This window comes from Falco peregrinus, chromosome 2 (assembly GCF_023634155.1).
Source record: "Falco peregrinus isolate bFalPer1 chromosome 2, bFalPer1.pri, whole genome shotgun sequence".
In the NCBI taxonomy this organism is placed as follows: domain Eukaryota; kingdom Metazoa; phylum Chordata; class Aves; order Falconiformes; family Falconidae; genus Falco; species Falco peregrinus.
In genome coordinates, this window is record NC_073722.1 from 1,149,498 (window position 1) to 1,171,417 (window position 21,920).

The 21,920-nt window shown below is 40.8% G+C and overlaps 2 protein-coding genes and 1 long non-coding RNA gene across 9 annotated transcripts in view; 1 reads left to right on the top strand and 2 right to left on the bottom strand.

Moving 5' to 3' along the window:
* Positions 1–7,851, top strand: part of WDR17 (WD repeat domain 17) — a 65,215-nt gene extending 57,364 nt beyond the window's left edge. Inside the window, exons 27-30 of the mRNA XM_055795957.1 lie at positions 658–759; positions 3,142–3,237; positions 3,418–3,601; positions 5,347–7,851. Of these exons, the coding sequence (XP_055651932.1) occupies positions 658–759; positions 3,142–3,237; positions 3,418–3,601; positions 5,347–5,466 (502 nt within the window). The 3' untranslated portion in view covers positions 5,467–7,851. The remainder of the gene's footprint in view (positions 1–657; positions 760–3,141; positions 3,238–3,417; positions 3,602–5,346) is intronic.
* Positions 5,021–13,391, bottom strand: LOC114011944 (uncharacterized). Of its 2 annotated transcripts, XR_008745798.1 has the most exons (5): positions 13,203–13,391; positions 12,546–12,730; positions 10,734–10,923; positions 9,881–9,993; positions 5,021–5,601 (listed from the first exon to the last, which is right to left on the bottom strand). It is a non-coding gene; the product is annotated as an uncharacterized LOC114011944 (long non-coding RNA). The 2 variants fall into 2 exon arrangements; XR_003554093.2 differs by lacking the exon at positions 13,203–13,391 and having other exon boundaries at positions 10,734–10,837; positions 12,546–12,946.
* A 3,568-nt stretch (positions 13,392–16,959) lies between these two features.
* The window catches only part of ASB5 (ankyrin repeat and SOCS box containing 5), a 41,258-nt gene continuing 36,297 nt past the window's right edge, over positions 16,960–21,920 (bottom strand). For all 6 annotated transcript variants that reach the window (XM_055795960.1, XM_055795959.1, XM_027785645.2 and 3 more), the window contains 4 exons: positions 21,537–21,687; positions 21,266–21,400; positions 19,005–19,196; positions 16,960–17,565 (listed from right to left, as the gene is read on the bottom strand). In XM_055795960.1, coding sequence (XP_055651935.1) covers positions 17,438–17,565; positions 19,005–19,196; positions 21,266–21,400; positions 21,537–21,687 — 606 coding nt within the window. In that variant the 3' untranslated portion in view covers positions 16,960–17,437. The remainder of the gene's footprint in view (positions 17,566–19,004; positions 19,197–21,265; positions 21,401–21,536; positions 21,688–21,920) is intronic.

Consider the following 21,920-nt stretch of genomic DNA (forward strand, 5'->3'; position numbering starts at 1 on the left):
GAAAAAAGATACTTTATTGCTTCATTCTCTGTGGGGCATTTACAATGAGTGAAGAATCTCACTTTGATAAGCTCTTGGTTTCAGTTTCCTGAAGGAGAAGAGCAGTGGTGCCAGACACAATATGGATTATTATGTTAAAGTGTTTAAGGAAATTTGAGCTGTCATTCTCAGAATTAACTCTTAAAATAGCTGGATAGCTGTGGTTCACCTTTATGACAGGTGGTTGAAGCTATGACTGCACAGGTGTATGTGTGAAGACCTAGAAGGAGCAAAAAGCGTAACTCTTACCTGCAGCCTGTGGGAGAACTTTGCAAAACCCAAGTTCACACTAATATGAGGGGCAATTTTATTTACGTTTAGAGTTTTATCACATTCAAAGGTCATAGCGACATTGTTTTTGTAACTTTACATGATTATGCTTAATAACTATCTGTTGTATGTGTTATTTAAAATTTACTAATTGAGATCAGTATAAAGCGGATGGAGTCTCTTGTAACAATTACATCACACAGAAAGTAAGCATAAAGAGAAATCATATATTCTCCACAAAAGATGGGTGGATAAATTAGGTTTTAAAATTATAATTTGAATATGAGTTTGTTTAATGTTTTTGCAAATGCTTGGTTTTGTTCATGATTAATACTTGTCAACTTACAGATTTCGGAATGAGTTGCTGATTTTATGTGGTTACATTGGTGCTTTACTTGCTATCAGAAGACAGTACAATAGCATTGTACCTGCACTTTATGAGTATACAAGGTAATATTATGTTTTCTGTATGCCATGCATTGTCCCTACTTCCTGCTTCACACACACCCCCTCAAAAAAAAAAAAAAAAAGGTAAAAAAAAGTATCTGAGTTCCCAGTTCTGTTATAAAGTTGAAGGGTTATACCCATACCTGCATATAAAACTTTCTCTACTCTTTCTCTACTTTCTTTATGCGTTATACACGTAGAAGTTTCTGAGTTAATGCAGCAAATTATGAATCCCAGATTTCAGGCAAATTCTTAATTCTGTAAGACAAACTTGTAGAAGTAGATGAGTATTCAGCATTACCTCCATGCATGATTATATGTTCACTGTAACAGTTCTAATCTTGCGTTGATGTGTAGACCATCTGCCAAGAATTGCTCCATAGCAAAAAGGACTTGCATTTAGCGTTCATGACTGGGCACTAGCTTGATTCCCACTAAGAAACTTGGCTTGACCTTTTGTTAGTCAATGAGTTAATGTTCCTTTCTGTTACTGAATGAACTAATGTTCCCAGGCGTTAATACACTTGACCTGGCCCACTTGATACAACCTGGTCTGGTCCTGCCTGCTTGGCCCACCTCAACCCCAACCAGTCACCTGACTTGACCTGACCCAGCTAGGCCCACCTGACTAGACTTGACTAACTTGAAACAGCTCAGCCCAAACCAATTGACTTGATTTGACCTCAATGACTTCACACGTCCTACCTTGGCTCACTTGACGTGACTGGACTTGCCTTGACTTTACCCAACCCACTAAGTGACCTGACTTGGTCCATTTGACTTGACTAGACTCGGCTTCACTTGACCAAGCCCACTTGACTTGACCAGACTTGGCTTCACCCACTTGGACTTGAACCAACCAACTTAGACTTGATCAGTAGACTTGATGAAGATCAGTAATCTTTATGTTATCTGGTAAATAAAACAGGCTTGCATACAATACTTTAGTATTCCTTACTCGGAGTACAACCACAATTGTTTAGGCTTCCTGTCTGCTTTGGTTACGATACTACTATCCAGCTGACTCATGTCCGTTTCTCTCTTACAATTTGGGACTGTCAGATCCTTTTGGGTTTGTCACCTGACTTGCTGGGTGTCACACCAGGATGTCACTGATTTCATAGTGAAAGCTGTGTTAGTATTTTTCTAGCTGTTACTTCTCCCCTAGCTGCTCTAACTGACCACTGTAGCTTTGCTATATCAGCTCATTTATCTCTGCATCAAAAATAAATGTTACATGTATGTTGTCCAGTCCTTTCCCACCTTATTTGAATTCTGAGCTTTCCTGCACCTCCTGACACTTTATCAGAATTGCCTGCCAAAGATAATTAAACAACATAAATTTAACACATCTTAGAATTGTGCATTTGCCCCTTTTCTTTGAGTCCTCTTCAGCAGATGTCTCAACAGCACGCCTTTCCTCTTAGTCATCCTCATCTCTGAAACATGGTGAGAGGTAGGGAAAAGGGAAAAGAACTGTTTGGTGGTTTTGGTTTTTTGTTTGTTTTTTTTTTTTTTTTCCTGAGCAGTCAGACTTAATGGATGGAAAACAAGAAGATGAAATAAAACCTTTTCCAGAAGGGCTATTCTGATATGGAAATTAATAGACTAGTAACAAGCTATATTTGACTCAGTTTGTGATACTTTGGCTTGTCAAGCTTCAAGTTTTCCTGAGGTTTAAAGAACCACAGGACGATACTGCTTTAATTTTTTTTTTCTCAGATTGCCCCCAATATTTTCAGGATTCATAGATTTTTAGATTCCATCCCATTTAAACTGGACACTTACATGCTTAAATTGGACATTTTTAAGGCATCCCAACACAAATGGAAGTTTGCTGAATTAGGTCAGGTAATAACTGACCCTTGTATTATATTTTGATAAATAAAAAATGCATCCATGGAAAAATTTTTGAAACTGTTTTCCACAAGTAATCAGGTGAAACAAGGCTGTCCCAGAGCATGTGTTGAACCATGTTACTCTAACTGTGTTTTTATCGTATCTACTGTATATAGGCAAAATGGGTCCTTATTTTTAGTAAAGTTGTCATTATTAAGAAATAAGAATGCATATATTCCTAAAATATAGAATGGCCTCAAAGAAAAAAAAAATAGAGCTAGTTGAAGACAGTTTTAATAAGAGGGTGTAAATAGGGATAACTAAACCCAAACTTAAATAAAAATGTATACTTTTATGTGTAGTAATTTAATATTTCTAAGGTTTAATATAGTGATTATTGTGAAGGATCAATATATTTCCATAAAGTTATTTCCATATCCAATTAAAAATTAGTTTTATATTACTACTGTCTGTCTTGTTTTACTTCTAAGAAAATATTCACTATTAGAAAAGATTTGGACTTCAATTACTTGCATTCCTTTTCAGTCAGCTTTTAAAAAGACGGGAAGTATCTGTACCTTTGAAAATTGAACAGCTTTCTGAGGAACTAGATGCATGGAGAGCTTGTACTCAATTAAACAAGTAGGTGGAAACATATAAAATTACCATCAATGAGACTATTGGTATTTCACTGTTTAGTTGCAAGTACAGTATTTCCTTTGTAAAATCTGAATAGGAATGTAAAAAAATCAGTACTTTGTGTCTTCATTTTTAACACAAATTAAGAGATATCGTTGAGAAACAGGTGTCTTTTGCTCACAGGCCTACCGATGAATTGCAGTGTACCCCGCCGTCTGAATGGCAGAGGACGGTGTATTCAGTGCTCGTGTCACGAATACAGGAGGAGCCTCTGAAAGGAATGGTTGGGCCCGACTATGTCACGGGATCAAATCTGCCTAGTCATTCAGATGTTCACATTTCTTGTTTGACAGGGCTGAGGATACAGGTACGGTTTCAGAGCGCTGACGTGTTCTTTCTCAGTGATGGTATTGACCAGTTGTGAGGTTGGCATATCACTGGGGAGGAAAAATGTTTTCCCTGTTCTCACAGTAGCAGAAGTGAAAGAGGCCAAGCACTGACATCTGTTATACAAGAAAGGCCATATGAAGAATTGTCCAATCAAATAATTGCCCAGCTTCCCCATCCGAAACTTTTTAATTTCCATGGGAAAGACAGATTTCCTTTGCCAAATATTCTGTCTAAAGTGCATGTAGCTTCTTATCTACTACCTCACCACAGCTTGAATAAAAACCAGGAAATTAGTTATCTTCAACCACATAGTAACATTATTCTGTTGTTAGTATTCATCATTAGGGAAATGTATACTATAAAACTTGTAAATCATGATTAATCAAAGTCAGATATTAAAGATCAAATATAGTGATTCTTTACTATATGCGATCATTACTTGCATAGAATTTATGATCAAAACATACCAGTCCTAATATATGCCATATATAAGTATATACCATACTTCTTGGTATATGTTGTTATTTCCATAAAGGGAAGAGTCACAGAGCCTGGAAACACTACTCTCAGGCTCCTGTCTCCAGGCAGTGCCTCAGTGTGAATTTGCTCCCTTGTAAGAGCCTGACTCTGTTTCTTCTGTCCAATGCAACATCCCAGCCCGAAAAGTAACGGGCTTGTTCAGGGATTAACAGGGAGAGTTTTGTGTCGGAAACTGGAGATTGGAAAATGCTAGTGGGACTTCAGAGATGAACAAAATTCACAACTGCACACCATCAAGTCTAAAAAAACTTGCTGCCAACACTTCCATGTTAGACCAGTGGTCCCTGGCTATGGCTTTACTCTCAACATCTGCGAACAGCCACGTACAGCCACCTTTGTTACGATCCATCCAACAAGAATAGCAAACATGGTGTCACCGGCTTGTCATCTACGCTGTCCATGTCATCTACATATTTCTGGATTAGCGAACGTTAGGAGTCATTGCCTTAGGCATGCAGATCAGCTCACTAATCACTTAGTATTTATTAACTAAGGTATAGTAGCTGAACTGCAGTTTACAAATTGTGGTTTGTAAGCTTTAAGTAGCAAGTCTGGAGAGCTTAACTCTTCAAGAAAGCACTCCTTATCTGAACTGCAGCTTTGAGACCACATTTTGTCAAATGGAAGTAATTAGCAAATAGCTCCTCTTCCATCAGATAAATTAGTATTTTGTCCTTTTTACAGTGAACATGTGAAATTATTCTGCAGACTGCATGTAGACTCCATGTTTTCAAACGATTCATTGGAGGCATTATATTGGGGGTTTTTGCACATGGGGAAGCACACAAATCAGCACAGGTAATGTCAGACACAATGAAATATGTATGGTATTCTGAAGGGAAAACCCCTTGTTACCTCAGTTTCTAATTCAGGTTAAATTTAATTCTAGACTAATTGACAAACATACACAAAACACCACCATTACTAAAAATGAAACTAAAAATTTAAGGGTTACTAAATGTTGGGTCTCCAGATCTTGGAACATGGCAAGTTCAACTAATTTATAATGTATAACTGTTATCAAAGCTTGAAGTCGGTGGGGTACAAGTCTTGCACAAACACAGATGATAGTTGTCAGGTTTTCACGTTCTTCTCAGAACAAAATGTGCGTCCTGTTGCAGTAGCTTTACACGTTACGTGTACTTCTTTTTCTTTCCCTCCCCAAACTTTTTTGCTGTACAGGGTCCAGTGTTCTTCCTTGAAGACGGAAAATCTGCTATTTCACTGAATGATGCTTTGATGTGGGCAAAAGTGAATCCTTTTTCACCACTAGGAACAGGAATACGACTTAACCCATTTTGATGAGGTATTTTCCTCTGTACTTTGTAGTGCTTAAAATAACGCTCTGGGGGTTAATACTGATTTAACCTTGATTGTCAAAGGACAGAAAGATGGCAGTTGATTCCTCCTGAAGGGCAATTACTTGGACTTCAAAAACTGTAAAATGAGAACAAGAAAAGGATTTCTATACAAATGCTTGTTGAGAATCCAAAGAAGAAGTTATTTGAGAATCCAAAGAAAAAAGTCCTAACTTCATAGACAGCCATGTCTTTTTTTTTTCTCTTTAAATAAGAGTAGTGTTGTCAGACAATACAGACATACTTCAGTCAACTCTGTGTAAACAGATGCTTTGTAAAGGAAGTAAGCAACTATCTGCACACTATCAGGATATTGATAACAAACTGTGAAATCCATCAACATGCTTTCAAATGCATAATAATAGAATTACTTTATTGATAGCCACTGCAACCTGGTTTTAGAATGAATGAAATCCTGTGGCGGTTTCACACATTTGTGGCCCCCTTTTTAATTTTCACTAAAATTTACGTACAGGATTCTACAGCAAAAGTAAAATCTAAAAAGTGCTTAGGTTTTTTGTTTCATACATTGATTATTGTGCTTTAACAGCAGTACAAAGATGTTTACTAATGTTTTGTTTAGATAGGTTTGAATATCTAGATTATAAAAGTCTATTTTCTAATAAATTAATCTTTGGCAGCTGTCCCCCTTACACTTTCATGGAAATTAAAATGTATTTATAAAAACTTTTTTAAAAAAAACACAAAGGATTTGTAAGGAACAAACAGCAAATGTATTACAATTATTTAAATATGTTATGTACATTTAAAATATTTGTTTTCTTTTTATATTTTGTATTAGTTATAAATATACATATAGTATGACAGACCAGGAGTAAATACTTCTGCATATATTTTTATTCACTAAAGCTATGCTCAAATGGAAAGAAAAATATGGTAATAGAATACCAAGAGTATTTAAATTTTAAAGCTATGTATAGTATGGAATTTAATCATAAGGCAACTCTAATTAATTATTCTTATTAATAATTCTTAGAATTAATCACCTGTAGAAAAGATGCCTTGGTTATAGTATTCTTTATTAGCTTAATTAATGGCATACAATCAGAAATCGACTTTATCTGTTACAGTTTTTTGCTGCTGCTTTAAAATAAATATTTAAATCCTGATAGTTACATAAAATGTAAAGAAGTTCCGATTAAAAATTGGCAGAACTATTTCTAGAGAAACTTGTACAACTGGAAATAACACAAGGTATCTTTTAGCAGACCCTATTGAATAAAATCGTCAATATATAGGTAAGCAATGCCCTCGTTTAACTAGAAATAACAATGCCACTTTGCTGGAAAGGTGGGATGGAGATTAAAATAAAAAATTATTCCCCACCCTCAGGCTTTTTTTTTTTTTTTTTTTTTTTAATTTTAATGCCCCTCTTTAAATTCATTCTGTCAGTGTTCTGGAGTATTATTACAGGGTTTCTAGCCTAAGAATACATTGTGGGGGGGGGATGGGGTGGGGGACTTAGCTCTTTTGTATGTACAAAAACATTTTTGTACATACTTGGATGCTGGAACAGAATGTTTTCCTTTTTGCAGGTGTTGTTTAGAAAATGTTTTCCTTTGTTTAACCTTGTGGAGCTTGGGGAATGAGAGTTGGATTTTAGAAATAAAAATTCATAGTTTTTAAAAGAATCTTCCAGCAGTCAGTATCTGATGTGTTGCTTCTGTCAAATAAAAGGCTAGCTATCTTCTAGCACATAAATTGAAAAACCTTGCGTGTAGAAGTTGTTAATACAGAGCTGGAGAGCAAAGGTAAGAGCTGAACATGCAGCCCCACGACTGAGGATTGGGATCTGAAGGATTGACTCAACTGCCACTCTACTATATTTCAAATCTTTTGCTGTGACCTAAGGATTTTTACTGATACTTCATAGTTTAAATATCTTCCGATATGTAGTCTAACTGCATCGATTGCGCTTAAATTGTGCCTTAACATGGAATCTTAGACAAATCTCCTCCCTCTTTAAATTGGACAGTGAGGGTTAAGAACTCTTTCGTTGCTAAAATATGAAAATCAAGTCAAAAAGGGCACTTCTATATCTAGAATCCATCAGGTAACAGTAATTGTGAATAAAATGAGGTTGCATTTTCTTAAAGGTGGTTGTACCCTATGTGGTGAGTGCGGGGAACATGCAGAAAAGGTTGTAATTGTGTCTGCTGCTACAACTGTGGTTGCAACTGTCAAACTATAGATTCATCACTTTCAAAAATAATTTGAGATTGTTTGCTAATGTGTGACTTCATTGTCTGGCACAGCTAGTCAAATGCAAATATTTCCCCGTAATATTAAAGAATCCTTCCTCTTCAAATGATTGTTTGACTCTTCTGTAAAAGTCATATTTCTATCTGAGTGAAGAAATCTATCAAGCTATACAGCTAATGCTTTTCAATTACTATTACATCTCAGTTAAGTTTAACATCACTTTATCCCTACAAAATTAAATTAATTGTTCTATTGAAAGAATCTGACCAACATTACTGACACGTTTATAAGCTTTACAGACTGCAGTCACATGTGTGACTTTCCCAGGTGGGTTCCAAAACAATACCAAAAAATTCAGTCATGCTATAAACTCTTCTTATTGCAAAGACTGCCTTTAAAATTAGATATGATACTTGATATCCATGTTGTTGAATTTCTTCATTGGGTAAAATCATTTAAATAAAAAATTACAAAAATTTAAGATTACACTAACACAAGAAATATTACATAGAAAACTAAACTACTGAGTCTAGATACCTTTTTCACAATAGGCATTAGTGGATTTTTTATTTTTTTTTTTAATATTTCATATTTATGTAGGAAGCAAATGAAATCTAGGATCACCTTTCCTGTAGATAAAAATCGCTAAAACCAGAGGATGGGAAATATATTTCAAAAAACAGTTGTGAAGACCAGCATCCATTTGCACAGTAGGTCAAGATATGAAGTACGCTTTCAGAATTAGTGAAAATTTCACATGCAACAATTATACTTTGTGGCTTCTAATGTGTGTCAGTAACATCTATGTCAGAAAAATCCACTGATAAAACACTAAACCAGCTCTAGGAAGAAACTGAGCTGAAAAGGAAACAAGGCTATGTTACAAAAACAAGTAAATTGCAGTATTGCAGAAGTTAAGAAATAATAATAAAAGCTATATTTTAGAATATGGTTATTTCAAAGAGGTTTTCAATTTATTTGCTTAAAAGTAAATTGTTCCCTAACAGACAGTAAATTTGAAATTCTTTTTGTTGGTCATGCAGTCAACACTACTGCAATCAGAATGGGGTTTGTGTTTCAAAGTCCCACTCTCTGGGTAATCCTTCCAGGAGCCTCCTGGGAGGTACCAACTGTCCATGCATCCATCCCAGCGGGATTTGTCAGCTTGTTTCACCTGGCCTTCTTTAAAATGAAGACCTGTTTTGCCACTTGTTTCTGAGATCTCTAGATGCATGTGGCGGGAGAAATACTGGAAAATTATGTTAAAAGACACAGCAGCTTTTGAAGATTCGAGGTATTCAAACTCCATAATTTAAAAGTGACAATGCTATTTTAATCACCTTTTAGTTTAAATTTAATGTACAAGTTTATCATTCAACAGTGAAAGAAGGCTTCATCTTTCCTTATGAAAGCAGCATTTTTAGCCCTACACATACATAATGCCAAAGCATTACTGTCTTCTGAGGGTACGAGCATTTGAACCAACGTAGACTGGTGGTGGTGGGAAAAGGGAAAAATATGTACAAAGAACCTGAAAATTGATCTGACCGATCAGTTTGGGAGTATTGCTAGCAACGTCCAAACCAGCCAAACACACTGGCAGCTATTCAGCAGCACGCCTGTGAACAGGACTCGGACTTGCTCTAGAGCTGACTATGAATATCCCACTTCTCTGGCACCGTATCCTACAGTTCCCTACACAGTAAAGACACCTGTCAATGCTGTGCGAATTATTGATTAAATAAGGGCAAGAACACCTGCCCAATCACACATTCATCAACAGGATAAAGATCTCAGTTACATAAATGGAGGAAGGAACATCAATTTCAGTATAGTGACAGTGCGCAGAATAAATCAAAGCTCTGAGGAACATACCAGAAGCAATTTTGAATATTGGAGTAATTTCTACAGATGTCATGCCAGGAAAAAGCTCAAAGCAATTTTATATTAAAAAGAAAAAATACTGGCAACCCCCCCCAAATCTCCTGTTTTCTAAGAAATTGTATCTCATGTCTTCAAATTCTAAACTCAAAATCTCTTTGTTGCCTTTATAACCAAAGTAAACCAAAACCATGTAACATTGCAATCTGAAAAGAATAAAATGAAGACTTACATGATGTGAGAAACAAACTTACATGATCCGACAAGCAGTTTTTCCTTTGGGATACAAGCTATATTCTCAGGGGATGTGGTGAACAAAGATGGTGAACTGCATGTTGTCCCAAACTTGGGCTAATGGTAAACCACCCTGTAAAGCAAAAATCACAAGTTGTTCATTTCAGCAGTTTGTTAAGCATCTGATCAGTAAGTTTTTCAGTTTTCTAGTTTATTGGCAGTTACTACCCTTCCCCCACCTGACTGACACCCGGGTGATCTTTGGCAGCTGTATAAAATGAATATTACACACCAAAAAAAGAAACGAACCCACTACAGAGAAGGGGAAACATTAAACAACAAAAGGTTGTATGGGAAATCTTTTAAATCAAATGGTTTGCATCTGTTGAAAACAACTAAAATGAGATGCTTTCAGCATTGATGAGATCATCATAAATAAGCATGAAATTGAATGTTGAGAGATTACACAATATGTCTTGAAACCACATATGGTGATTTGAACAATTTTAACTATTTGAAGAGTAAAATCATTAAGTCATTCTAGTTAAACATCTTGCTTGGCAAAGCAGGTCCGATATTAAAGAAAATGAAATAAACCCCCCCCCCAAAACACCACCTCTGACAGACTCTGATCACACCCATCCTTCTGATGATCCTGAACAAAATTTTCATTTAATGTCTGTCGATCGCTATATTCTTTTCAGAAATTTTAAAGATGCAGCTAAAAGACCAACTGACCTGAAGTTTAATGTTTAAATTCTGATTGCATATGCTTCATTTATTCCTGCAACTACCACTGACATCAAGAAGCCGGAAGTACTGCCCCTGTACATGCAACACATGGTGCATTAAAAAGTAGGAGAGATTTTTTACCTTGGCTTGGGGCACAGAATGGACTCGTATGGGAATGTTGGGTTCCATGTTGGTACCAGCATTTTGAGAAGGACACTGAGAGCTCACAGTGGTGCAGAAAAGGGCTCCAAAACAAAACAAACAGGAGAACTTGATCTCATTTGGGAAGCATCATTGATAGGGCCATGATGTCTTTTTACTGAGACAGTGTCTTCCAAAAGACACACTTAGGAAGTTGAATGCAAGAAAATTCAAGTGAAATGCTGTGGCCTACAAGGCAGAGGATGTCAAACTAGACAGGCTGATGATCTCTTTAGACCTCAAAATACCTGAACTGGTTGCAGTAAGACCGATACATGTACAAACAGTTGCAAGACTGGATCGCTACAGGAGTATGATTTTTCTGAAAAAGGTCATATGGTTTGCCTTACAGAAGAAAGCAGTAATAAACAACATTAAAATGAACAGAATTATGAATTCAGACTAATTTAAAAATGTCCTTTTAACTCTTGAAGACCATCTGATAATACCATGGATCCAATGCATTACACTCATTATCCACATAAGTTAAATTAACCTAATTAGCAGAAGGAGGAAAAAATCAGCTACTGCATCATTACTTCCCCTGTTCATCTTAAGGCTGAACCAACCCAGTCCTCTCAGCCACTCCCTGTACATCAGCCCACCACCTGCCTTGGTGGCCTTTCTTGGACTCGCACCAGTATGTTAACGGATGATTTGTACTGGGTTGCACTGAGTGCAGTACTCCAGGTGCAGTCTCACAGGGGCCATAAAGAGGCTCAGAATTGCTTCCAAAAGTGCCACCATATCACACCCTCAGTGACCCAGCCCAAGGTGCTGCTGACCCCCACTGCTGCAAGGGCACCGTCCACCTCGTTCTCCATCAAGCGCTCCTGCGTCCGTTTCCGCAGCACTCTGTTCTAACCAACTGGCCGCTGCCTGTAGCAGCGCATGGGTTGGATACTCCATCCCCAGTAGTGCACTCTGTCTTTGCTGACTGTTATGTCCTGTCAGCCCATTTCTCCAGCCTGCTGAAGTCCCTCATGAACCCGGAGGGACCTTCAGCGGGTCAGTCACTCCCCTATTTGCTCTGTGTGCCCTCCATTCCATTGTTCCAGGTCATTAATAAAGACATTAAGCGATAGTGGCCCAAGAGGTGATCCCTAGGAGACACTGCCTGTAATGGCCATCAGCTGGGCATCATCTACAGCCCTGTGATCACAGCCCTTTGAATGTGACGGCCCAGCCAGTGTTCCATCTGCCTCATCATCTTGTGTCTCAGTAATTTGACTACAAGGACACTCTACCACACTCGCTGCTATCCCCTTGAACCCAAAGCCATTTACTTCTTTAAAGAATATTGGTGACAAGTTATAGTCTCTCTGCTGTAGGTGTAATGACTCAGCCAAGAAGAGCTAAGGAACTCAGCAGCTTCTTTCAGCAATAAGGAGTGGCCAAGGGGAGCATTTATCAATCACATGTTAATGGTGGAAGTGCTATTTATTAAATTTAAGTTTTACTCCAGCAGCGTAACAGTGATATACCACCCAAGGACTATTGGACGTAGCCAGAGAGCAGTCAACAAACACCATGACACACTGGAAAAACTTCAGAAGTCTGTACGCGTGACCAATTCATCGCTGCTCGCTGCCTTCGCATGTCACTCTGACACGTAGCACTGTAGCTGCGGTGGAATATGACTGTCCCAAGCTCTGGTCCTGCTGCTCTGCTTTTTAAGGGGAAAAAAACCCCAAAAAAACAAACCAAACCAAAAACTCCAAAAAAACCTAACAACAAAAACACTTAACTCACATGGACCCTCGTCCCTCTCCTGTGCATATTGCCGATGGCATTAACCCTCGACCTCTGTTAAGACCTGGCTCCATGATCCCTCCTGTTGGCCTCACGCTGTTACTCTCGGCAGCCTTTGGAGCTGTTGCTCTGGTGCCTCGTAACAGCGGCAGTAACCAGCCTCCCCGCCCTGAAGTTCTTCAGTTCTGAAGGAAAAAAGAAAAAGTGTTAAGGAATTGATTACATCATTGACAAAAAAAAAAAATCACTAAAGAACTACGAGTTCTCTAGCTTCTGCCGTTCCACTTTCATCTGGAAAACAGGGGAGCCCGTACGCAAACGTCCCGACCAGCCCGAGCGAGGGGCCTGGGGCTCCCGCCCCGAAGCCGCCAGCGGGGTCACGGCTTCTCCCAGCCCACACCACCGCTAAACGCACCTTCCCCCCCGCCTGGGCCATCTCCTACCGCGGCGCGACGAGCTACGGGAGACCCTTGAGCTACAGCTCAGGGTGCCCGCCGCCCGGCCCCGCCCCGCCCCGCCGCCCGGCCCCGCCCCGCCGCCCGGCCCCGCCCCGCCCCGCCGCCCGGCCCCGCCCCGCCCCGCCGCCCGGCCCCGCCCCGCCCCGCCGCCCCGCCCCGCCCCCCGCAGCTCCCACGCCGCTTCTGCTCCGCCAGAGACTTTGTGCAACAGGAAAAAAAAACAAGACTCGGGGCTGGACGGGCGCGAGGGAGCCACCCGCGCGGCTCCGTTAGCCGCACCGCGCGTTCCGGTTGCCCGAGAAGGCCCTTACTCGGCCCAGGGAGGGCTCGGACCCGAGGCCCCGCCCGCACACGCCCCGCCCGGCCGCCGGCCCGGTGCTGCACGCGCCTCGCCCCCCGCGCAGGGGGTGACCCCGCCCCAGCGGCCCGCCCGCGCGCAGCCCCGCCCCGCCCGCCGGGCGGCGAAGCCCCGCCCCCGCCGCCGGCCCCACCCCCGCGCGGCCCCGCCCCTGCCGCCAGTCCCGGCCCCGCGCGGTCCCGCAGCCCGCCGGCCGCTCGGGCCGCCGCAGGGCCCCGCCGCCAGCCCGGCCGGGGCGGCCCCAGGGGGCGCGGCTCCCGCTCAGCCGGGGCGGGGGGAGCGGCCGAGGCGCTGCGCCCGGTGGAGCACGGTGTCCGCAGCCCCCGGCCGCCCCCCGGCTGTGGCCGCGCCGCAGGGCCGGCCATGGCCCCGTTCAGCCCGGCGGTGGGGGGGTACCCACGTGTGCCCGGGGGCCGCACCGGAGCCGGCCCGCAGGGACCGCTCGGCTGGGTGCCCCGGCAGAGCTGGGGTGTCACGCTGCTGGGTTGGGGTTCGTTTGTTGGTCGTCGTCCCCCCTCCCCCCGACAACGCCTCGCGATCTGCTGAGCCGCGGCCGCGTGACCGCTGATACTGCAGCCGGGGAAGGGCCCTCGGCGGCTCGGGGCGCTGCGGCAGCCCCGGACAGGGCTCTGACAGGGCTCGACGTCTGCTTCAGATCCTGCCCTCACCCAGATCCTGCCCCTCACTCACCCAGATCCTCGCCCAGATCCTGCCCCTCGCGTTTCAATACGCGGTTTAACGCTTCTGTCCCACGGAGAAGCCAACAGCCCCACAGCCCCCCTGCAGCAGGGCCCCACGTAACGAGAGCTGTAACCAGCCCGTTTCCTTCCATTTCCGCCTAAACAAGGGATGGTTTTTTGGAAAGAACTTCACCAAAGACTAATGTCAGGTATGTCGTTACTACCTCGTTTTGGTATGTGGCGTTAGCATGGTCTGCTGTGCCAAAGGCCTGTTTCAGCCCAGGGTCCTGCCAGGGCAGCAACACCCCTGCCCTACCTTGTTTGTTCCTGTTACACGGTAACAGGAGCGATGCCCGCTCCAGCTTGGCTCAGCCCGCCAAAGGGGCTCTATTTTCATATAATTAACTGGTAGCAAAATCTTAAAGATTATGTTGAGAGCTGCATGTTGCCACAATTGAAGTCATAGTATTACTGCAGGCTAGTTGGGGATTACTCTCCCAGCTAGTCTACCATTCTGTGGAATTACAGTAGCGCTGAATACCTGTAAGCTCTCTAGATGGTCTTGCTCACTCCTTGGATGACGGCAAGGATCAGTGCGAACGGTGGGAACAGACATTGCAAATGCCACAAGAGCACGGACACACCCTTTTGCAATGAGATGACTTTGCAATGATGTGACTCTCAGAAAAACTCCTACCATCATCTAATTTTGCTTCCAACAGGTGTTTTGCAGAACAGCCATGCGCGCCGAAACCTAATTTCATTGTATAGAACATGAGAGCGCCTTTTTTATATGACACTTTCCCCGAGTCAAACCTGAAAAGCGCTGCACACAGCCGAGGGTGAGGGTCGAAATGATCTCATTCTACATAGAGAAGTTCGATGGTGCCACCGTTGGCCTGGCACTTCCTTGTTTCTTGAAGTACTACACAGTAACGATATTGGTCACAGAATGAGTTATGCACTTCACTCGTAGGAGGGAAGCAGCAGTATGTTTATTGATATAAAAGTGATTTAACAAAGCTTGATAGTAAATGCGACAGTGGTTTAACAAGATTCGGTGGCAAGGTACACTTGATTGTTTACTGCGTAGAGCACAGAGTCAGACAAAACCATCAGGGAGACCCCCCCACCGAGTCATGACATTCAGAAGTGAGACCCTCGCCTTCTAAACTCCTTCTCAGAGGGGAGTTCAGGCGAGGCTGGATCCAGACTTTCTCCCAGGCTTGGTCAACAGTTTACGTCTAAAGCATTGTATGTGCGCAATCAATCCTTTGTATCACATCGCTAAGATTTCAAGGTTTAGCGGGCTGTTAATCACTTACCAAGAATCTGTTGTGGCAAGGGATCTCTCAGCCTCGTGGAGTAGCCTTGAGGGGTGTCCCTACTCAAGGGGAGATCCTGGCGTGCAGCCCGCTGCCGTGCAGGAGAGCTCAACCGGCCCTGGGCTGTTGCTATTTATAGTCAGACAGTTGACTTATAGTCACATTTGCACACCAGCTGCATTTCAGTCGGCACACGCTCAACAAGCCTTCAGCCGTTGAGAAGATTGATGGCCATTCACTACTGCGTTACCTGTCTCCCCAAACTCCAACTTAAGCTAGATGCAGCCACCACGACCATCACCAGTGGCTATTGCTTAAGCAGAAAGGGGAGGGGAGAGCACACCACCACAGTATGGTACATAAACCCACAAATTACTAGTTTTATTTCTGGATGAAAACCCAAACCACCCAGCTTGCTCCATTACAGAGTACGTACATTATGGACTCCTAAGTAGTTCTCTTACTTGCATCTGACTGTCCTTTACAGGGGCTCCTGAAGAGGCCCTCACTACTGTTTTTGCAGCGAACAGAAGCAAATTAAAATTATTTTTAACAAGGGCAAATGTCAGAGAGCGGCATTTTTATTAGGCGGATATACTTTAGCAACAGAGTAAGCATTCTTCTTTGTGAAAGCTTCCTCTCTAGTAAGTTCCTCAGCTAACACCTTTCCAGTAGGAACATAAATACTGAAGAGTCACTGAAAAGGAATGGAAGATGGTGAATCATCAAGGGAAAGGGGTAAACATTCAGGTGTCTCATGCTTTGGTTTGCAGGAACTGAGTATCAGTTCCTGAGGAAGTAATCCGTTCTCAAAAGAAGACCAAATGAAAAGACTGAGAGAGGGAACACCGTATCCTGGTGAAGAGTCAGATCACCTTTTTTGACGTGACTGGCAATCGTCACAATGCAAAGTCATGAGCAAGGCAGAAATCCTTTGGGTTTTCTAACATCTCTTCGGGGTGTCAGCATTCCTTCTCTGGCTAGAGAGTTGAGCAATAAAATTTCAACCTGATCACAGAAATGCCTGCTAAAGCATTTTGGGATTCTGCAACACTATTTTTGGAGCTTGGCAATTGCTTATAAACTAGACAGCGAGACAAATGATGCCCTTTACAGAGTGATACCTGTGCTGCTATAGGGAACTGATGTATTTCCAGAGCCTTGCATCTCCCTTCTGGACTTGAGGTTGAAGATTCAGTATCCACATCTCCACGATATGCCTTCAGAAACCTCACAGATACTATACAATAATATATGCCTTTCTCTGAGGCAAATAGTTATTTAATATGCCCATTAGCTGTGATTACAGAATTGGTACAAAAAGATAAGAGCCCAGATAACTGTGGTTTACAAGAGGAGATCAAAAGTATCTCAGCATTAAGGCTTTTGATGAATATTCCTCTGGATTTTTTAAAGTTACTAATTGTACTAATAAACAGAGATTCTACAATCTGTGCATGGCTGAAAAAAATTATGATCAAATTCACAGCAGCGTAATTCCAATTCCCAGCACAGGCCGTGAGGAAGAACAAAGGAAGTTTCTCGCTGCCTTTAATGAATTGTCCACCTAAAGGAAAGGAAGAAAAACTGACATCTATTTGTTTCACTTTTATCAATGTATGTAGTGCACCTATCACCAAGTATTTTTAGGTACACGAACAACAGAAATTCAAAAACACGTAAAATAATGACTCTAAATGGACAAACAACAAATAATAATGAATAATAATGAAGAAACGCTCTGTATGTCAAACAGATTTTAAAAGTATAAATACAATTAAAATTAACAGCACTAAAGCTATATAGTAAGTGTTAAGCTATAGCTACACAATCATTTCCCAGAGTATCAGCACACTTATTCAATTCAGCCTTATTAGCACCTTGGTACCAGTTGCTGAATGGCTTCCAATTACTATTACATACCAACACCAGTGACAAAGATATATTATTTTTTTTTAAGTAATACGCAAAAGGCTTTTTTTCCGCCCAGCAGTTCTTTAGATAAAACGTACAATAAACAGAAAGATGAAAAAGTACTTGTTATTCAAGTTTCTAAAGGTTAATTACTCTGTTATCTATACTGCAAGAAATTCTTCAGTATTGTCGGCAACTGGAGTTGTGGGACAAGATGCAGTCTAGCTCTTCCTATGTAATTTCGAATACATAGTCGGCAGAGCTGACAAAGAGAAGATGGTGTGGCTGCAAACAAAAAAGAAAGGAGTTTAATCATGCAACTATAAAAGCCAGCACTTTTTTTACAACAGTCTTGCACAACAATAGGATTTCGGGCGGGGGGGGGGGGGGGGGGGGGAGGAGTTCACATTTTGCAAATTTGTCCTTTTCTTTCCTTCCTTTCCCTTCATTACCTTTTTGCCCTCAAAGATAAAGACTGGGGCTGCTGAAACCTTATTAATAATCAGGGTAATACTCAAAAAAGCAAGAGCAGAACAGCAAATAATTTGTGTTTTTAAATTAAAAACTCACTCCCAGAAAATATCTTATGTCAACGACTTAAAAAAAATGTCAGTTGTTTGTTTGTTTGTTTTTTAAATTCACAGGGCAGGTGAAATGCACGCTACGGCACTACGAGGTGCACTATCAATGCATCTCTGCAACAAGAATAAGCAGGCAAAATACGCCAAGGTCCTGGACTAGGTTTAGTAGTCCTACTAGCTCATGATACTGCCTTTGTCCCTCTATGCCCGCTGCCTCCCTCAAAACGAACACATGGCTGTGTTTCTCTGGGCAGTGAAACCACACGTGTCCCGTGCCAATTAAATTGTATCTTGTACATCTTTGCTGTCGATTTTAAAAATCCTACTAGCCTTGGTATTTTGTGATAAACAACTGGTTTTAGAGGGGTTTTTTTTAACAGCATTCAGACTACAGAGATGTCTTCCGGAGAAAAACATTAATCAGTGCTACTTGTCAGTTCACCTCTAAAGACAGATGCCCACAGTTAGTGCAGCAGTTTCTCTGCTTACTTCCCACCTTTGTCTTGTGGCTTATTTTTATGCTGTACATGGATCAGTCGGAACAAATCCAGTTCCCCTTGGGATGTTCTCTCTCTTTCTCTAAGACAACAAACCTTTCAGAGTCTGAAGTGTTGACTCCTACTTCTCAGGTACTTAGAATTCAGTAAAGAAAACTTAGAAAGTGAAACTTGCTACGCTTTTTGCCAACAATCAAAATAAAGTGCTTTATATGCACTTAAAAATATGTTTTAAAAAATATTGGGACAGCTGGCCCAAACTAAATAAATTTTAAACTGCAATTTAAAAACTCCATTTCTTTTTAACAAGGTGCATAAGAGCCAATAAAAATGTAGCTTTAATGTCTAATTGTGTAATCACCCAGTAAAGATGTGATGTTACCTTTTCAGCTTGTATAAATTCTGGTGCTGCTTGGTCAAAAGCCTCTGGCCTGAGACTAAGTATTACTGGGTATTTTTATAGTTAAAAGGAATTTACCTGAATGTTAATATATTAATTTCATAAAGCATAAAGTTAGCTTGTGTAAAATGGGTTGCTTGGGCTGTTAAGGCTTTCTTTTTGGGTGGGGTGGGGTGATTCGTTGTGGGATTTTTCTTAAAGAATACAGGTTATTGTTGCAAAAACACAGATGTATTTGCATCTCACCTTCATGGAGGAGGAGCAGTCTCTCCACTAAACTGCTTGGAGCAGCTAAATCAACAGGCCTCTCAAAATCTGTATTTTTGGCATTTATGTCTGCCCCAAATTCAAGGAGTAGGTTTACGATCTCTGTACTAGAATGCTGGGCAGCAGCATGGAGTGGAGTTTCCAAATGCTTTCCTTTCTGCACATTGGCACCTGGTGGGTAGATGCACACAGAGAGACGTAAGAAGAGATTAATTAACATCGTCATTGAGTAAAGATGATGTTACAAAACAAACAAAAAAACCCCACTGTCCTAGAATGCTACAGTGAATTTGGCCACTTTATTGATTTTATTGCATTGCACTATAGCTACTCATATCACAGGGTTTTTTTGAGCCCATACACTTATCCTAGGTTTTATTACCAAAGTACAACTAGATTTTAAAGGAAAATACTTTCAAAAAGAAGGAAAAGAAAAATCCAATTAGGTCATGTGAGCATCATTGTTGCCCTAATTATGAGAAAGTACATTCTGTACATGTTGAAGAAAATTTGCACTGCATAAAAAATATACTTTCCTTATTTAAGTCTTTAAAAGGAATAAGCTGAAGTTTACTATTTATATTTTTGGAAGTACACCAATTCAGGAAGGAATCTAACCCAGATGCTTTGTAGTTTTTCATGTGTTGAAGCTGGCAAAGGATTTGAAATAGACTCCCATCCCATCCAAGCTTTATCAAAGATTTTTCTATAAAGGACTTAGTTTTAATTAAGGTGGGATACACAGTCATGAAAGCTAGTAAGAAAAAACTCAAAGCATTAAATCTCCCAATCCACAGAATTCTAATTATTACACTTCTGTATTAATAAGGAATTGCTAATTTATTTTAAATTAAAATGGACTAAATTAATCTGCAATAATGCATTCATATTCAAGAAAAAATCATCCAACCAAGAGTTAAATAAAACTAGCTAGTATGGAAGAATGTTTCTCACGAGCAAGCTGTTAGTCCCCCTAAAACTGGGTTTGCCCCAACAGTTTTCTGGACTATTCTAGCAGAAGAAAAACTAAGACTTCATAAGAGAGATTTACTGAGCTTGTGAGACCAAGAATTGGCTTCTGTACCAACGTTTCTCCCTGAATCAACAATTCTTGCCTTTTTAATTATCATTTGAGTAAAATAATTTAATAATATCACAGGCCTATCCTAATTTGCAGCCTGAATAACTCACTGGTCTCAGTATTAACAATCTGAAAATACACAGTACCATTCCCTTGCCTATTTCATTCTCTATTTGCTTTTCAGCTTCTAATACATTCTCATAAACTGATCAAATATGAAAAAAATCAGATTGCCATAAGCAGTTAGTTATATTCTCAATTTACATACCCTTTTCTACTTCAGGGCACCAACACATGTAGAATATGACCTTGTGTTACTGTTTTTAATGTATGGCACTATTTGAATCCCAGAATATGCTAATTATAGTTCTGTGGTTCTTAAAAATCAAAATCATGACATAGGATAGTTAATCGTACAAGGAGACTGACTTAATGAGAAACAATTTAACTGCTTGCTTAAGTTCTAAATAACCTGCAATTAACTGGAAAAACAATTCCAGTGCAGTGATGGCAAGCCTGTAATTATTCATATATGCATTTTCATTCGCTGTGCTGCAGGACACAAAAGCCCTGTATGTCATTACCTGACACACAGCAAATGATGCTTCAGCTATTCCAGCTGTGTCCCTGGATTTGTGCTGAAACAGAGCGAGCCTCCAACATCTCCTTCCCATTGATTAATTAAAATAACGTGAAATTTACGATCAAATGCCTTTTACCTTACCTATTCTCTCTGCAACTCAGCCTCTGCATCTTGTAAAAAGATCAATCAGAACATGCTGAAGAATGAAAAAGGGTGGGACTACACTGCTAAAAAAGCTCTGTTGAAAGCTCAGTGTTTACTATATAAAATTCCTTTCTCAAAGCTCACTTTTTACCTTTATTTTTCCTACCAAAAACGAACATCTATGAAGCTGTAGGAGGTGCTAAACATTTTGAGCATCCATTCTTACTGGTTTTGCTTTCTTTTTCCCTCACATGCTTGCTACACCACAAAAAAATGAAAGACCTAGTAAGTTATTATAAGAAAGCACGCATCGCAGAATGAACTCCGAAGCCCTGCAAGCAAGGGTTCCGGTTTCATTGACTGAGCACAGCTCAATAATAAGGTATGCTTATTTTACAAACTAGTAATATTTTTATTTAAATCACGACATACCTGCGTAAAGAAGCTTTCGAATACAATGGATCTGCTGTGAAACACAGGCTACGTACAGGGGTGTTCCTAGATGAGGAAGGTCTTGATCCACATCTATGCCCCAGGATATCAGTACCTCCAGACATTCACTGTGACCTGTCGGTACAAAGCATGGCAGGGTTTGCTCGGCTTCAGTAAGCTGTCTTACAGACAAAACCAGACACAGTTCTTAATACTATTATTGAGAGATTTGTCAACTGCTGCGTGCTTGTTCAACAGGTAGTTTTCTTACCTCTGCTGGCTGCTTCATGAGTTGGTGAGGGAAGGCAGGACTCCCACTGAGCTTTGGCACCATACTCCAACAGGAGCTCGGCGCATGCTGCACTGCCTCTCGAGCATGCATTAAATAAAGGTGTCACTCCATCAATTGTTGTAGCATTCACCTAAAATATATAAAATCTATTTAAGAACAGAAAGGTAATTTTTGAAAACATGATATAGTTAGAAAGTCCATTAAAATACAAAAAAAATTTACTGGTTAGAATAATGTAGCTTAACTGATCAGTCCCTGTGCTACTGTCTTCCTCTCACCACACCCCTCAGTTAAAACTAGTTTTATGTTATTCTTGTTAAACTATGTTGGATAAACCAAAATACACCCGGAATGCTAAAGAGC